Source organism: Crinia signifera, chromosome 4 (genome assembly GCF_055691185.1).
Source record: "Crinia signifera chromosome 4, ASM5569118v1, whole genome shotgun sequence".
NCBI lineage: Eukaryota > Metazoa > Chordata > Amphibia > Anura > Myobatrachidae > Crinia > Crinia signifera.
The window spans coordinates 132776085-132795285 of NC_139220.1; the positions used below are offsets into that span (position 1 = coordinate 132776085).

Consider the following 19201-nt stretch of genomic DNA (forward strand, 5'->3'; position numbering starts at 1 on the left):
AGAGATTGTGGAAAGAGATTGTGAACGTGGCACCTAGAAGCGTGGGTGTGTTCTGATACATGTGAGAGGAATCTTTTAAAATTACGTATATCCAAATGTAGCTGAGCCCCAAAGTAGTTAGTAAGATCTACTATACTTGGTAAAGTGCTGGAAATGGTGCAGATGATTCAATGTTAATGTATCTCTCTCATTCCTTTTCTCCCCACAAATGTTAAGTGTAATGTGGGCTAGGGTTAATTAGGAAGGGAGAGAGGGAGATTGCTGCTATTTCAGGGAGTCTCCTGCAGAATGCAGGAGGGTAGGCAGCTATGGAAAGTACCAGACAATAAACTCCTAACTTTGAAAAGTGTCAGGAGCTGGTTAGTTAGCTACATCTGCCATCATAACTTACTGAACGATTGCCAACTTCTGGGCAGGCCGTTATAAGCAATGACTGCAATGAAACGAGTAACATACCAGGGGGAGCATACTGGTAGGTCTACATGCACAGACTTCTCTTGTCATGTTAGCTGTTGCACATGTTGAGACATACACATTGAGCTAACAGTGAGATATTTGTCCATCTGCTTCCTGTACTTGTAACCCTCCCATTAATCACATTAATGCTTTATTATGACAGCCAACTTGAGAGAAGGATCTGATATTTACTGTGAGTTGTACAACCACCGCTAGGTGGCGTTAAGCTGTGTGGACGCTATGAGAGAGAAGACTACATGCACTGTTTGCTCCAGAGAGACAACTTTACATTGTGCACTCTATGAAGAGACAACCTGGAGTGTCACTTGCGGGGGAGAGTGAGTGCGGCTGGATTAGAGGCAGCACCGGTGACAGCAGAGAGAGGACGAGCACCTGGGCAGCACTACAAGCTCGGAGCCAGCCTGTCATCACGGAAAGTTTCTGGACAAGTCCCACTAACTACTAAGGATAATGCACTGGGTAATGGAGAAGGCAGTGCTGACATTTGTACATAATATACATCCATTTGTCACTTCTGACCTACTCGGATGATCTATAATTATTTCTGCTGTATAATATTTGTTAACCTAATAACCTGTTGTTGATTATGTTGGGTGGTGGCACAGCTGTGTTGTAGAATATGTTAATGTTTGGATACTTGTTTTATTGTATTTCCTATACCACATTTTATTTCTATGAAGTGTATAATATATACAGTATAGATTTGCTTTTCCTATTGTGCAGCACCTTGCAGAAATGAATGGTTAAAATGTGGCCTGACAGACATCATCCTTTATTTTTATTATATAGTATAATATTGAGATGTTTTTTTAATTGCACGTGGGTGAAATAGGTAGGGAGGGAGGGATTGGGAAAACACCATTCTCTTACTACTAGTGTAGCGGCACATTACTAACCTCAAATAGACTTGGCAACTTCTACAGTTATAGCCATACCAAGTTTGTGCACATTATGCTGCCTACATATTGCCTTGTTTTGTCAGTGTAGCTGGTTTCATTTAAAATGACCACACATTATTCTATAGCTGGGACAAAAACATAAAGTGATCTCAATGGAAATGTGTCAGATGCTTTTACTGTGGAGTAAATCAACCAAGTGTTTTAAATAGGAGCCTGGGCATGATGTGCCAAATGGTAAACTAAAAGCTATGCCACCATTCACACTCCTGTGTATGTCCATATTGACCACAGGCTTCCTCAAGATCTGACTCAAGGGCACTTAAAAACAGTTTATATTTATATTTCACTTTTTTTTTTTTTGTATCAGCAACATCACCATTAGACACAATGTAATCTTATCAGAACAATTAGACACAATGTATTGTATCAGCACTTTTACTCAGTGTGATTGGCTTCTAATAGCAGCTGACTGGTGGTATAAATGTGCCCATACAATGCCTGATCGTCTGCCCAGCATTTACAAAAACTCCTCCTTTATCATACCTCCCAACATGACCCTCTCCAGGAGGGACACAATGCTCTGTTTCTGGACCTTATAAATGTATGATTGCCATCACCTGTTTTAAACAGGTTAATTTATTTATTAAAAAAGGTGTTTCACCACAGGTGATGGTAATCTTAAATTAAGAGGGAAGTCCAGAAATATAACATTGTGTCCCTCCTGGAGAGGATCATGTTGGAAGGTATGCTTTATGTGTATTAAACCAATTAATGCAACTGGACTCGGACCATAGTCACAGCCCAGCCTTAAGGAGCCCATACACGGTCCGTTTTGTACTATGCGATGCGCGCTCCTGCGCATCACATAGTACGGTACAAAAAGTATGTGCTGCACATACTTTTTGTACTAGCTATACATCAGATCGGATCGCAGTGCATGCACACTGCATGCACAAGGGATGCGATCCGATGTGTGCTGTTTAAGCACACAACGGATCCGATTAACGGACCGTGTATGGGGGGCTTAAGTTATTGCTATCCGATGGTTTGGCACATTAGGGCATGATTCTGAGGTGGGAATAAAGTAAAGGTGCATACACACTAGACAACAATTTTAAACTGTATACACCATAACAAAATTACTCCCACGAGTCGATAGCAATGTCCCTGCAAGCTAACAGAGTTGGATTAACCCCTTTTCTACTGAGCAGTGCAATAACATTGGATTTAGTGGCTGTGGAAAAGGGGTATTAATTGCACTCTTTGTCTTTTGTTCTTAAAGGTCCATACACACTGGCGTGTATGGACAGCGATGATCGCGGTCATCGCCTGGGGGGGAAGCCGCTCAGTGCATACACACTGAGCAGCTTTCCCCTTGCCCAGCACCATCAGGGGGGGCACTGGGGACGGCTTTGCATAGCTCAGAGCAACGCTGTCCTAAGCAGCTCATCTGCTGGTATTACCAGCAGATGAACGGCTTTCTCGGCGATGATGCTGGAGCGCGCCACAGCGCTCACCGCTAATTGCCAGGGCATACACACTGGCGGGTTTGAGCTGAAAGCCGCTCAAACACGCTGTTTTGAGCGACTTTCTGTTCAAAGTCGCATTGTGTGTATGGGCCTTAACTCTCTAAGGGCCAGATGTATCAAGCTTCAAAAAGTGATATAATAGAGTGATAAACAGATAGCCAATCAGCTCCTACCTGTGCTGTTACAGGCTGGGTTTGAAACTTTGAAGCTTGATACATCTGGCCCTAAATACTAGTAAAATTTACCTTTCCTTAAACACATTTACAATTCCCACTTTACTTTTCTTTTTTTTTTTTTTGTAATAAACTATTTACAAAAATGTACAAAAGCAAAATGCTTTACGGAAACAATGTAATAAAGGCCTTTGAAATCTCTATCACACAGGTGATCATGTCCTGCATGTGTCTGGGAGGGCTCCATCTCTCCATACAGAGCCTAGATTTTTCATATCACAACACTTTAGAAATGGAAAATATATTAAAGGAGTTCAACAGCAATTACCCAGCAATAACTTATCTCCACAGCATTGGGAAGTCAGTGGAAGGTAAGTGCCCTAATGCAAACTGTTCTGTAGTAGAAAAATGGGTACTTGTTTCCTAGCACGGCGCCCACGATATTCAGTCGTACAGCATCGCATGCCATATGCCGGTATGCGATGCGATGTGATTTTAAATTGTATAAGCACGCTATACAATTTTTAATTGTTTAAGCACCCTAATGGGTGCTTACAATGTTAAATGCACCCCCACTATCAACGCCCACTATCCACCTTGGCGTGGAGTTGATTTTATATAGTGTGGCGAGCGCAGCGAGCCACCAAGTCCGAAGCATGGCGAGCTCACGCGTATTACTTTACATGTATTCCGCGTCCCCTCACAGGGCTCGCTGCGCTCGCCACGCTTCGGGCTCGGTGGCTCGCTGCGCTCGCCACACTATATAAAGTCAACTCCATGCCGATGTGGATAGTGGGGGTATGAAAACATTTAACATTGAAAACACCCATTAGGGTGCTTATACAATTTGAAATCATATACCATTGTATATGGCATACAATGGCATACAATTTGATGGTATACAATTTAAAATTGTATAACATCGGCTGCCATCGCGTAACATTGCATCGCATACCATCGTATGCCTTATGGTATGCGATGCGATGGGCACCTTGCTAGGAAACAAGTACCGAAAAATGTATGAACCTCTTAAGTGGTCTTTGTAGCGATGTCACTTTTAGATTCCCCTGGGACCGCAAGGGCTGATCGCGGCACCTGGGAATCAGAAAAATGCATTAAACACTTAAACCCGCCCCCGGGCTCCTATTGGTCTGGCGGGGGGCTTAACTGTTAGGGGTGTGGTTTTTGGATTCCGCACTAAGTTCTTACCCACCTAGGGTGAGAGAGCTCAAGAGAGATCTAGTCTCACCTGTGGTGGGGGGCGGCCTGGGTAGCCTGTAACCAATTTTCAAAAAACAATGTCTATCTCCCAAATTGGGTACAGCTATTTTGAAGAGTTGGTGGTGCTCCCCTGAGTCCAAATGTACAGTAGCAATGGAAAGGAGAAAAGAGGACTCTCTTTGTGGGGCACTCTTGGTATGTCAATTGGTTATGTTTAAAACCTAACTTTTATTTAGTTTTAATTTAAGATAGGTGGGACAAATAGGCCTGTCGTATAAAATCGGATTAAATAAATTGAATACTTCCTATATCCCTTTTGCAGTGAGCCTTTATGATATATGCTATGCACTAGGGCAGGGGTTCCCAATCTTTTTTGAATCCTGGCACCCTAGAGTATCGGAATTTTTTCACGGCACCCCTAGGCCCCCCAAAAAATTATTAGATTGGGTTTATATGCAATTCTTAGGTTCAGTTATGTGGTAAAGGCCAGGATTTGCTTCTGTTTGTACACATTTTACCATTGGCAGCCACCAGCACTGGTTTTGCCCATTAATAATTAACCATAAATAATTTGAATTGGTCCTGGATCACCAACCCGGGGCACCCCTGCAAGTGTTCCGAGGCACCCCAGGGAGCCACGGCACACAGTTTGGGAACCACTGCACTAGGGGATGTTTTTATTAGTAGGAAGGATTATTCCCCTGTGGGGGTCTTAAATCAACGATGTTAACCCAGAGTGGCCGAAGCTCTGTGGTCTGGGGATCGTTTGGAGGCAAAAGTTTATTTTTATAGAATCCTGTATAGGTAATTAAGGGTTGTATTCCCTATTATTGAAGGAGTATTCTAAATATTATTGATGAGGAGGGGACTGCTATTATTATAGTACCAGATATTGTATGTTCAGGGTCTGACTACAGTAAATAAATGTCTGTGAATGCATTGGCCCTTATTCTGATTGACGCGGACTTTACCGCGTACTTACGGATCGCGTCTTTACGGCGTCTGCGCATGCGTGGCGAACGCTACGCGCATGTGCCACGCCTTGACTCGGTACCAGTTCGGGCAAATCCCGTCCAAAACTGTTCACCGCTATCAGTCGGGAAATAGGGGCGTATTATGGGCGTCATGCGGAATGACACATGGGCGTAGTTTCAAAGTGGGCAAAACGGGGCGGAAACATGGGCGGACACGGGGGAGTACACTTATGTTGGGGGGCGTACATTCGGAAACCACTCCGAATGCACGCGATCAAAAAGGGCAGAAATGTGCGGTGTCCACAAGTGTACTATTGCTTTGCGGACACCACTCGTTCATGCGGTAGGCGAACGTACGCCTAATGACTACAACCATTAACACCTGAACCCAATAGAATCTACTCCTTTACTCATTACTCACTAATAGGCCGCTTGTCAGTGCTTTAATTGAAACCATTGCTGCTTCAAGGAAACCTTACTAGTCCCCCACATATGCTGTACTTGTCAGACACTTTCAAACTGCTAACAATGGACATGACAGAATATTAATACTAGCAATACACATGTGTTACTTCATAGTGGGTTGTTTGGCGTAAATACTCCGCTTACGTGCGGTAGCACCGCTTGGCTCCCGTTCGGATGCGGTATTCCCGAGCATACTCTGTAATACTCTGTAATACCGTGCCGAATCGGAGTGTTTCTCCCGCACACGCATGCTTTGTATGTCGTCCGTAAACACGCCCTGTTCTTAAAGAGTGAGTCCGTCCGAATGCGGAGGACACGTGGGCGTTTCTACGGACGATGGCCGCACGCGGCAAAACACCGTGGCGTGCGGACCGCTCCGTAAGAATGCGGGAATATCCGCACCGATCAGAATAAGGGCCATTATGCTGATTCCTGGGCACGGCAAATTAACACTGGTGATTTTCCCCCATGCACTTCCCCCTGCATATTCATCTGGCCGCAAGATTATAGTAGCATATCACACCCAATTTCTGGTTATTGGTGCGTACTCACAGTATTCCCACTATATAATTGGGTGTTAACATTTTTACTTAAAAACTTGTCTTAAATTTTGTAGCTTTAAAAAACAACAACTTATTCTTATTGGTTATCAATATTAATATCAATGATTCCTCTTACCACCTAAGTCCCAGTACAAAGCAGGAAAAGAGAAAAGTCTCTCTTGTAATAAGTAATCAGAAATTTAGATTTGAACTTTTAATATAAAATATAGTGTTTATGGACATACAATAATATAATAACATCTATCAAAGGAAAAAGAAAGACATTTCTTGTTAAATAAACAAGAGAAGATTCTGTTGTATTTACAATATCAGTAATCACAGTAATCAATTATTCCCTTTTCACATCGCACTTTTAAAACGGTATATTGCCGTTTTTTTTCCATTTTAAAACGTTTAAGGCTGCAATGTGAAAGTGCCAGAGTTGATTTACCGGTTAAAGTTAACCGGTATTTCAACACGGTTAAAAAGCAGAGTCCTGCACGTTTTAAAGCCGTTTTATTGGCAGTTTGAACAGCTTGAAACGTGTCCCTTGGGGGTTAAACGGGTTGAATGTTTGAATTAAAACGGTTTTCACCTGCAATGTGAAAGGTCTCAAGGCTCAGACCCGTTTTAAAGTCCCATTTAAGAGTACCGTGTCATTACCCATTTCTGCAATGTGAAAGCAGTATTCGTATGCTTATCATAGAATTTTTGTGCAAGTTTCAAAATATAACACACACACATATATATATATATATATATATATATATATATATATATATATATATATTTTTTATAGATAATAGTCTCAAAATATAGCAGCTCTACAGGTTGTTACCTATACTTTCCAAGAATAACCTAGGAATAATATACAATCTGCATAAATATGCAGATAGATTTTTGCAAATTCTTGAGGAAATAGAAGTCTCAGACCTCAAATTTTATTGTACAAACACTTAATTAAATAGATAACAAATAGACACAGTTCAAAGTCTATTGGCAATATTTATATGAAGTAAGATTAATATAACTGTTGCTGCTTGCTTGGTTAGATAACCTGTCTCATAATAAACAAGTGAGTGAGTTATACCTGTTTATTACACCAATTGGGAGTGGAAAGTGCAGCCTGTCCTGGCTAGTAAGTACGGTGCCCAGAGTAGCCGATAGTCAGTGCAGTGCATTTGCACCCGGAGGCCCAGATGAGAGTGCCCAGAGTATATAGGTTATAGAAGGAAAGACGGTCTTCTAAACTCACAGATCTGAGTGCTGCTGTTCCTCACTTGCCGTTGGTATAGGTGCGGAATGAGTGTCCCATATAGCGAGAGAGCACCTGGAATAATAGCCTTAAGGGCTGGTAAGCAGCACCTGGAGAAGGGAGAAAAGTGTGTGGTCACCGCTGTTACCTCTTTGTGGATCTGCTCTATATCAGGTGACATCCTATAGAGAAGACCAGGAACTTGTGGTGTGTGCAACTGCCTGATGTGGAATGGGGATGAGCCGCCATATGCGGCATGGGATTCAAACAGACGGCCGTTTCGCACCTGCTTGCTCCTTCTGACTGAGCAGGATCCTCATACCTCTTTATCAGTCTGTTTGTTTTATTGCTGTTGTTTATAATTGTAAGAAGCACGGGAATATGCCTTGCTATATAAGAAACTAAATAAATCTGGATTAAGTAATCTACTCCTGCATGCACCTCTTTTAGCATTAGTAACATTAAACACTTTCACATTTGTGTGATTAAAATGATCCACATTTACAATGTTGACATTAGAATCTTACATGGATTGAATGTCAGCATTGTGATTGTTGACAAGTTAGAATGTTAACATACAGTAGTATTTTTTAATAGTAATTTAGCCGTAACTTCAGCCTAATCTGAACCATAACCCTAAACTTCGCATTTAGCATGTTCTACTGACATTCACAATGTCAGCATTATGGCAGTGTTGCAATAATGAGCAAGTACCCTCTATATTTACACACAACCATTAAAAAATGTGACGTATTTTACTTTCTCTGCTGTTGTACATCGTTTTCACTGGTAACTTCCCATTTTAACTTTTGCTTTTTTTTTTTTTTTTGCTCAAAGCTGTTGCTACAAGTTTTACGTTAAAGTCTTGCAAGTAAATAGCAAAGTATGTGTTGCTAATAAGCTATAGGAAGGGTGCAGGCACTGATATTTGATCAGGGGATTGATCTTCCATTCTGAAATGCATAGTGATACTGGTTTTCTGTAGTCTGAATTTTCTCTTTGAAAACTATCCCTTGCTGCACTGAAGTAAAATAACTGATGGCAGCTAAGGTGTCATGCTAGCATTACTATTTTGTTAAGGACTATGGTAGTACCATATTGTCTATTTAGTAGTTAACTGAATCCGTAATTTAACATGGCTGCTACATATTAATACATAGGCCCTTATTCTGATCGATGCGGCCAGGACCGTGCGTGCGAAACCCCGCCTTCCATACGGATCGCCAATTCCGTCCGTACGCGGTAAGAAGCTGGCCGAACGGACCGCACGTGTATTTTTCACGGAATACGCCTCCTCCATCTCAGGGAACCTCCCCCATCATTCGATGGTCGCAGACCATCGAATGCTGGACCGAGTGTTCCACCAGCTCCCGCAACCTCAGACCATTTTACCGTGCAAAAGCAGTGATCTGGGCGGGCAGCTGACATCCGGCGATGTCATATGTCCGCCCCCTACACGTGCGTCACGACTGCATTACCATACGTACGCCCAGCGTTTGCATGGGAACGCACATGAAACGCGGGGCGTATGCATATGGTAATGAGCCCAAATAGCCCTTCACGCCCCTCTCCACCCCCTGTTCGTAGTGTCCACATTTCATGCGGGATTTGGCCGTACCCTCCGCTCGCACATGCGCAGAGACGCCTCTGCACATGCGCAGACACAAAACATCGGCGGCACGAACGCACGCGGTTATTACAGCACCAACCAGAATAAGGGCCATAGTGCACGAGCAATTTAATAAAGTGCAACACAATGCTGTGGTTTTGCATATATCAAAAAAATCCATGCAAATGTGTGCCCTCCTTCTAGGACAAAACCTGTCATTAAATAAAACTAATAGTCATTATTTTAGTCTCCATTTATGGCTCATGCAAGTGAGGGGATTTAATATTGTCTTTATTACGTTAGGCGTTTTTCGGCGTGAAGCTTTGTTATGTTGCATAAAAAAACAGGTACTTGTTTCCTAGCACGGCGCCACCGATTTTGATTGTATCCATCAGGTCGGAAAAATCGGGTCGATCGCATCGCATGCCAACCAAATCGCATGGAATCAATGTAAAATGGTCCCTGAGACCCGATTTTACATTGATTTCAATGTAAAAAGCCCCAAAACCCCCCATTTTAATACTAAACCCCCCCTCATGTTTCAAATGCCCCCCCCCCCACTGTTAACGCCACCCCACTATCGACGCCAACCCGAATCGTGGCGAGTGGCGGCGGTACGCGTCCTCCGACCTTTTCATATCCACGTCGGCGTGGAGTTGATTTTATATAGTGTGGCGAACCCCGTGAGGGGACGTGGATACCTTCACTGGTATCTGCGTCCCCTTGCGGGCTTCACAGGTATCCGCGTCCCCTTGCGGGGCTCGCCACGCTTCAAGGGCTCGGTGGCTCGCTGCGCTTGCCACACTATATATAATCAACTGCACGCCGACGTGGATAGTAGGGGTATGAAAAGGTCGGAGGACGCGTACCGCCGCCCCTCGCGGGCTCGCTGCGCTCTCAACGCTTCGGGTTGGCGTCAATAGTGGGGTGGTGTTAACAATGGGGGGGCATTAAACATCATTTTTAACCATATTCAATGTGAAATGGGCCATATTGGCCCATTTCACATTGTCACCTATGTAAAATAGGGTTTATCGCGTTGATCGCATCGCGGCCCATTATAATGGGCCGCGATCAACCCGATTTTCACTTTAAAAAAAATTAACATTGTTCCCTATGAGAAAAATCGGGTTGATCGCGTCGGTCACATCGCGGCCCCTTATTAGGGGCCGCGATGGACGCGATCAACCCGATTTTTTCTTTCACCGGCAAATTAGCTGGTGATTGAGACAAAATTGGGTCCATCGCGTTGATTGTATGCCTTAAGTGCCTTAAACTTAAGGCATACAATCAACGAGATGGGCGCCGTGCTAGGAAACAAGTACCAAAAAACAAACATAGAAAATTTTAAAGTACTCTCATTAATTAAAGTAAGTCTTGATTAAATCATGCTAGTGAATGTAGGTGTCACCAGAAATATAAGCTGCACCTTGAGGTTAATTATTAATGTTACAGTAAAAGGAAGTAGTGCAAGGTGAAGTCGTATACTGTCTGCTGATATTCCTATTGTGTTCTAAACTAGTTTGACTCGGCTATCTCTTGCGTTTCTGAAATACCAGAGATATTTCATACATGAGCAGAAAAAGAAAACCTTTGTAGCTTGTACTGCTATTTGAAGAATATCTTCTATATTTAGCCAGATCTGTCAATTACCTGTAACTAGTGCTGGGCGGAGTTACATGGGTTGATTGACAGGCCCCCCCAACCAGCGTTATACACACAGGGTGATTCACAGATTACCATATTGCCCCCCCCCCACACCCAGCGTAATACACACAGACGCCCCCTGCCAGCATTATAACACAGACCCCCCCACCCGCCCATCGTTATACACAAGCTAGGCCCCCCCAACCTTATGCACACACACACATACACATGGGCCTAATACATACCCTCCAACTGTACCGTTTTAGCCGGTACAGTACCGTTTTTTAACGGTCTGTACCGGCTAAAATAAACTGTACCGAATGTACCGGTTTTTTTAACATCAGCTCTGGCTGACTGGGGGACTCTGGGAGATGTAGTTCATTATACTGCCGACTGCTCCCCAGGGAGCATGGAGGAGCAGCCAGCCGGGACTACATCTCCCAGGGTGCACGGCGGAGGGCTGTGTTACGTTCAGCTCCCCCTGCTCAGGGAGAGACTGTGGAGGATGTCACGGATGTGCAGGGACTACAAGTCCCGGCCGCACAAGCCACCACCTCCTGGGCGGCGTGACATCAGTGCAGCGGGCGATGTTATGGCCAGACATCACACAGTGGAACGAGGTAGGAACACTTAAAGAAATTGGCCATGTAGTCGAAAAGTAAAGTGGCCAAGGCCACGCCCCCTTTTGCCCATGGCCACGCCCATCTATCATTGGCCACACCCCTGTACCGTTTTTTAAGTTGGGAATGTTGGAGGGTATGCTAATAGCCTATGAGCTTACTTCGCCCGTCTCCATTCTCTCCTTCGGAAAATAAACCAAGACAGCAATGGTGGATGCCTTCATTGCCCCTGATCAGTGGGGCTCCCAGCAGCACAGCATCCATGGCCCCACCCCTCCGCGAGCTACCACCAGTTTCCATCTCCACTCTCCCCCCGCAATCTGCCGCCAGCATCTCCACACCGCCGACCGTGCTACCAAGACCGCCCAGAGCTATCAGGGCTGGTGCTGGTGTGGGCAGCAGGGACCATATTTGTTTAAGGCGATGCTGCCCTTCTATGCAGGCTCCAGGCTGCAGCCGCGGTTTGCAGATGGATGATGTCATCCGCTAGCGGACTGCAGACTGGAACCTGAAGGAAGGTCAGTAACACCCCCCCCCCCCCCCCCCCTTGGCATCAGTGCATCCCCCAGCGCCCCCTTCCCCCAGGCAGTAATGCTCCCTCCCCCCTAAAGTAGCGCATCACACAGCCCCCCCAACCCCCCCCCCCCCCCCCTGTGCACCAGCGCATCCCCCAGCGCCCCCCTACCAGGCAGTAGCGCGCGCCTCCCCTGCTCCATCCCTGGAGCTGTTGTCGGCAGCCGCACACATATTTGTTTAAGGCTATGCCGCCCTTCAATGCAGGCTCCAGGCTGCGGCCGCTGGTCGCAGTCTGGATGACGTCACCCATGAGCAGACTGCAGCGTAGAACCTGAAGGCAGGTCAGTAACACCCCCCAGCCCTGCCACCAGCACATCCCCCAGGGCCCCCACCCCTCTAATAGCGCATCCCCCAGCAAACCCCTTCCAGCACCCCCCCTCCGGCCTGCATCACAATTGTTCCCAACCCAGATATCTATGCCAATCCTCCCTTGACACACATCCATCTCAACCTGCACCCTCCCCACTAGCTCCCGGTTGTTTCCATGCCCGCACCCTCCCCCACGCGATCTGTGGCAGCATCGCCACAACCCCCCCCCCCCCCATCTCCACCCGCTTCCATGCCCGCACCCCCCCCCTCCCCCTCTAGCTGCTGCCAGCATCTATGCCACAACAGTGTCACTAACCCCAATACACACCCACACAACCCCCCTCCACCAGGAGAACTAGGCAACGCAGCATCCATGCCCACCCCCCTCTCTCCACAATCTGCCGCCAGCATCTCCGCACCCGCCCATCTCCACCTGCACCCCCCTGGCTCCCACCTGCTTCCATGCCCGCACCCTCCCACATGCGATCTACAGCAGCATCTCGGCCAAACACACCATCCACACCCCCAATCACCCCCCCTATCTCCAAACCGTGTCCCCAGCCCTCAGTCTCCCAACAACATCACCATCTGCCCCTCCCCCCAAACTGCAATCTCCCAGCAGAGTCCACAGACCTTCAGTCCCCCGACAGCATCACCAGCCTCACCCCGCACCCTCTCACCAGTGTCCCCAGCCCTCACTCCCCCAGCAGCATCACCATCCGCACCGCACTCAATCTCTATCCCCCCCAATCTCCAGCGCCCTCATTCCCCCGGCAACATCGCCAGCAGAACTGCAATCCCCCACCCATCTCCGGACAGTGTCCCCATCCCTCAGTCTCCCATCAGCCTCACCAGCTGCCCCCCCCCCCCCCAAAAAAAAAGCCGCACCACCCCCGATCTCCTGCCACTGTCCTCAGTCCCCCTCATCACCCCTTACGATGGTGTGAAGAGCGCCCGGAGGGCACGATTAATCACCTAGTGATACAGTATTTTACTTATTTTATGCTACTTCTTTAGTTTATGTGTGTATTGTCAGGCAACAATGTACTGGGTGTGCATAACTAGCTCACTTTTATTTTTCACATTACTATTGAAAACATGTTGAGAACATGAAACCACATACAGGTCTAACTGCACACATTCCTATAAGCACGCAGTTGGCTAATGTTGGATGGTATTTCATTTTTTATTACCGGTTATGTATATAGCGTGCACATATTCCACAGCACTACAGATAATATTTGAACATTTACATAAGTCCCTGTGGTGAGCCAGTTAACCACAATTTTTTGGATTGTGGGAGGAAACCGGAGTACCCGGAGGAACCCACACAAGTATGGGGAGAATATAAAAACTAATATACATGTGATAGGTCAATGTTGAGTTGGGAGCCAAAGGAAAGATAAGAGCATTGAGGCCTCTTCTATCATTGTAAATATTTTGACCAAAGAAGGAGCCAGCACTGTACAAAATAGGCAATTTGTCTTGCCAAATAGTGTATGCATAATACATTCTAAAATGCATTACATTCATCAAGGATTCCTCTCTAAGTCCACATTCATTTTGTGGCAGCCAGATGTCTGGAGCCCCTAGGCAGCTTTCTAAAGGGGCCTAATGGTATAGCCAGCCCTGGTAGTCACCATTTTGAGGTATGTGTCCCAATAAATAGACCTGAAAGGGTTAGGGCCTATCATATCATGTCTGTTACTTCACCAGACCACGATTGCCAATTGGCAGATCAGAGTGGAATTAATTTATATGAATTTCCTGACCTAATAAATGATTGCTACTAAAAAAATGTGTACATCATTTTGGCTATAAATGTATAAAATGATGGCATGCAGACTGCTATTGTGTTGGACAACATACAAAGTAGAGAGCATGAAAATAAGCATGCCTGCTCTGTACGTTGATTGACTTTGTGCTGTTTATTTTCTTGCAGTTAACTTAATTGGATGCCAGATACACCGGGATAAAAACTCTACTTTGGCATTTACTTTATTTACTTGGTAGCTTTTATGCAAAGAAGTGCAGCCTGACAATGGAGTATATTGCAAAATTTGGATTTATGTGAATAAGAGCATATCAGAATGTTTCACCTGGAGCTGCTATTCATTGTGTAATATTGATAATAGCTCTAAGGAACAAATGTGACACTTACAAAACCAGCTGGTTGCATATACCTGAAATGAATGGTATGATTATACTTTTGTTGGATCTGGCATGCATGAACACTTTCTATAATACATAAATATAGCCAGATTACATGAACAAATGTTGTACTTGTCTGTGTGACCATAATGCACCTACTGTATGTATATGCTTGTGGAAATAGCCATCACCATTAACAGAATGCACATTCGCTATCTCTATAGCTGGTGCAAAGATCCATATATAAAATCCAATGCAAATGCATAGCCCACAGTTCTTTTTACACAGCCATGACACTCATTTAAGCCTCAGTTTAAAAGCCCATTGCCATCCAATTACAGTCCTTTAGCTTCTTGTGGAGAAGAGTCTGACGTGTGACTCAGAATAGACCAAAGTTGTTCATAGTTGTATACACTTAGCTATAGATCATGAGCAATGTAGTGTTCATTCTAGCACCCGCCAACTTTGAAAACTCATGCAGTTCCTCTTCCCTGCCTTTGGTGTCGCTGTCTGCTGTGGTGCTTCTAGCACAGTATGGTCTGTATATCAGCACTGATTTGCAAACCAGACCTGTCCTAGAAACCCCACAGCAGACTGTGACACCCCAGGCAGGGAAGAGGAACTGCATGGGTTTTCAAAGATGGCGGGTGCTAGAATGAACACTACAATGCTAAAAATTGCAAGATCTGTCCACAAAAATGACATTCTGCCAGTCTGCCTTAGCCCCTTTCTGAGCAATGTCTTGTAGATGATTGTTACTTATATTATTGCTCTAGGTCTTCTTTTGTAGCATGTGGATTTATTTTTAATCTTGCATATTTGTCAAATATTGGTTTTATGACCTGTTCACATCTCTGCAGAATATTACTTGGTTGGCATGGTTGGCAGATGCACAAATGTTCTGTGATGTAAATTTTTGAGCTTTGTCTTGGTTCAGGCTGTCGCACAAAATGTTTTTGTCCATATTGAACAAAATCTTAGTTTTTACTGTAGACTGTTTGTAGTTAAATGGAGAAATACATGCTAGCTTTCTGACCAAACGAACACGGCACAGTCACCATGTTACAACCACAAAGAACCACTGCTAGATATAGCTGCCGTACCTTCACTTTAGGATTGTGACATATGCGACATTATGCACACTTCACATACCATCTACCCATTTACAGTCTTCAGCTTGACAACAAATTGAACACTATATGGCTGTAACATTACACATGGCACAAAACAGTTACTTGTTAAAGCGACTGAAAAAAATTACAATATTGTTCTGTATGGACAGAACTGTTATGGGTGAGACAGCCCTTCCTCTTTATAAACTAAAGGTTCCCAGCAATAGCTGGTAGCAGCAAGGATCTGTATCAAGCTATTACAGTTCATAAAAGTGTTATGTTAGTTAAAGTTTAACAAATTGTGATTTATCGCCATAACAGCAACAATAGCATACGCTGTTTGAGTTGTCTCAGTAGTGTGCAAATGTTTCCCTTTTTAACACTTCTTCAGAGGACCTTTCAGGTCTTGGGAAGGGCCGGATTAAGTTTTGGGAGAAAGAGTGGTGTATCAAATTGTGCATAGCTGTCAACATGACCCATTCCTGGAGGGACAAAATGCTCTCTATCTGGACTTCCCTCTCTCTATATAATTGGCGGCACCTTTGTTCAACTATGTTATATGTAATAAAAAATTTTAAACCCAGGTGATTTACATATCAGCTTTACATATTTACATTCACATAAATTTAGAGGGAAGTCCAGGTAGAGAGGATTTTTTCCCTCCTGGTATGGGTTCTTTTTCGGAGGTTTGGCTTATGTATATTTGCTTTAACCCCTTCCTGACAGAGCCAGTTTTTGCGTTCCTGACAGAGCCCTTTTTTTCAAATCTGACATGTATCACTTAAGTGGGGATAACTTTTTTTTGCTTTTACTTATCCCAGTGATTTTGAGATTGTTTTTTCGTGACACATTGTACTTCAAATTAGTGGTAAATTTGGGTCGATACAGTCTGTGTTTTTTTGTGAAAAATACCAAAATGTTGTAAAAAAATGGAAAATTTAGCAATTTGCAAAATGTTAAATTTTCTGCTTGTGAGACAAATAATCATACCACTCAAAATAGTTAATAACTAACATAGACCATATGTCTACTTTATGTTTCCATCATTATTTCAACTTCCTTTTAATTTTTTTGGACACTAGGAGGCTTACAATATGAATAGCAAATTCTCAAATTTTCAAGAAAATTTCAAACACTGATTTTTTTAGGGACCAGTTCAGTTCTGATGTGACTTTGAGGGACTTGTATGTGAGACACCCCCATAAATGATACCATTTCAAAAACTGCACCCCTCACAGTATTCAAAACAGCATTTTGGAAGTTTGTTAACCCTTTAGGTGTTTCACAGGAATTAAAACAAAGTGTAGGTGAAATTTCAAAATTTCATTTTTTTTGCAGATTTGCAATTTTAATACATTTTTCTAAGGAACACAGTACATTTTACTAGAGAAATGTGACTAAAAATTGATTCCCCCCAATTCTTTTGTTTTCATAAATATCCTATATGTGGCCCTAGTGTGCACGTTGACCAAACCACAGGCTTCATAATAGAAGGAGCACCTACTTGATTTTGGAGCCTCCTTTTTATGAGATTATTTTTTAGGCACCATGTAGGTTTCTAGGCACCATAAGATGCTAAAATTTAGGAACCCCCCCACAAGTGACCCCATTTTGCAAACTACACCCCTCAGGGAATTCATCTAGGGGTATAGTGTACATTTCAAACCCCCAGGGGTTTCACCAATTGTGGTACAACTGGGCAGTGAAAATGAAAAATTAATTTTTTTACACAAAAATGCAGTTCTGGCTCCAAATTTTTCATTTTCACAAGGAATGAAGGAGAAAAAGCACCCCAAAATCTGTGCCCCAATTTCTCCCGAGTACGGCAATGCCTCACATGTGACCAAAAAATACCATTTGGGTGCATGGCAGGACTCAGAAGGGAAGGAGTGATTTTTGGATTTTGCAGCTCAGATTCTGGTGGAATGTTGGTGGGTGCTATGTTGCATTAGCAAGACCCCCCAAGCACCAATACAGTGGAACCCCCCCACAAGTGACCCCATTTTGCAAACTACACCCCTCAGGGAATTCATCTAGGGGTATAGTGTACATTTCAAACCCCCAGGGGTTTCACCAATTTTGATACAACTGGGCAGTGAAAATTAAAAATTACATTTTTTTACACAAAAATGCAGTTCTGGCTCAAAATTTTTCATTTTCATAAGGTATGAAGGAGAAAAAGCACCCCAAAATCTGTGCCCCAATTTCTCCCGAGTATGGCAATGCCTCATATGTGACCAAAAAATACCAGTTGGGTGCATGGCAGGACTCAGAAGGGAAGGAGTGATTTTTGGTGGTGGAATGTTGGTGGGTGCTATGTCGCATTAGCAAGACCCCCAAAGCACCAATACAGTGGAACCCCCCCACAAGTGACCCCATTTTGCAAACTACACCCCTCAGGGAATTCATCTAGGGGTATAGTGTACATTTCAAACCCCCAGGGGTTTCACCAATTTTGATACAACTGGGCAGTGAAAATTAAAAATTACATTTTTTTACACAAAAATGCAGTTCTGGCTCAATTTTTCATTTTCAGAAGGTATGAAGGAGAAAAAGCACCCCAAAATCTGTGCCCCAATTTCTCCCGAGTACGGCAATGCCTCACATGTGACCAAAAAATACCAGTTGGGTGCATGGCAGGACTCAGAAGGGAAGGAGTGATTTTTGGATTTTGCAGCTCAGATTCTGGTGGAATTTTGGTGGGTGCTATGTCGCATTAGCAAGACCCCCCAAGCACCAATACAGTGGAACCCCCCCACAAGTGACCCCATTTTGCAAACTACACCCCTCAGGGAATTCATCTAGGGGTATAGTGTACATTTCAAACCCCCAGGGGTTTCACCAATTTTGATAAAACTGGGCTGTGCAAATGAAAAATTACATTTTTTACACATAAATGCAGGTCTGGCTCAAAATTTTTCATTTTCACAAGGAATGAAGGAGACAAAGCACCCCAAAATCTGTGCCCCAATTTCTCCCGAGTACGGCAATGCCTCACATGTGACCAAAAAATACCATTTGGGTGCATGGCAGGACTCAGAAAGGAAGGAGTGATTTTTGGATTTTGCAGCTCAGATTCTGGTGGAATGTTGGTGGGTGCTATGTTGCATTAGCAAGACCCCCCAAGCACCAATACAGTGGAACCCCCCCACAAGTGACCCCATTTTGCAAACTACACCCCTCAGGGAATTCATCTAGGGGTATAGTGTACATTTCAAACCCCCAGGGGTTTCACCAATTTTGATACAACTGGGCTGTGCAAATGAAAAATTACATTTTTTACACAAAAATGCAGTTCTGGCTCAAAATTTTTCATTTTCACAAGGAATGAAAGAGACAAAGCACCCCAAAATCTGTGCCCCAATTTCTCCCGAGTACGGCAATGCCTCACATGTGACCAAAAAATACCATTTGGGTGCATGGCAGGACTCAGAAAGGAAGGAGTGATTTTTGGATTTTGCAGCTCAGATTCTGGTGGAATGTTGGTGGGTGCTATGTTGCATTAGCAAGACCCCCCAAGCACCAATACAGTGGAACCCCCCCACAAGTGACCCCATTTTGCAAACTACAGCCCTCAGGGAATTCATCTAGGGGTATAGTGTACATTTCAAACCCCCAGGGGTTTCACCAATTTTGATACAA

General features: G+C 44.1%; 1 protein-coding gene across 2 annotated transcripts in view; it reads left to right on the forward strand.

The window, feature by feature from the left end:
* The first annotated feature begins 638 nt into the window (after positions 1-638).
* CPM (carboxypeptidase M) overlaps positions 639-19201 on the forward strand; it is a 64943-nt gene continuing 46380 nt past the window's right edge. Inside the window, exons 1-2 of one of the 2 annotated variants that reach the window (XM_083182520.1) lie at positions 639-936; positions 3290-3449. In XM_083182520.1, the coding sequence (XP_083038646.1) occupies positions 928-936; positions 3290-3449 (169 nt within the window). In that variant the 5' untranslated portion in view covers positions 639-927. Of the gene's footprint in view, positions 937-3289; positions 3450-11138; positions 11412-19201 lie in introns of those variants that run through there. The other variant, XM_083182519.1, reaches the window with a different exon arrangement.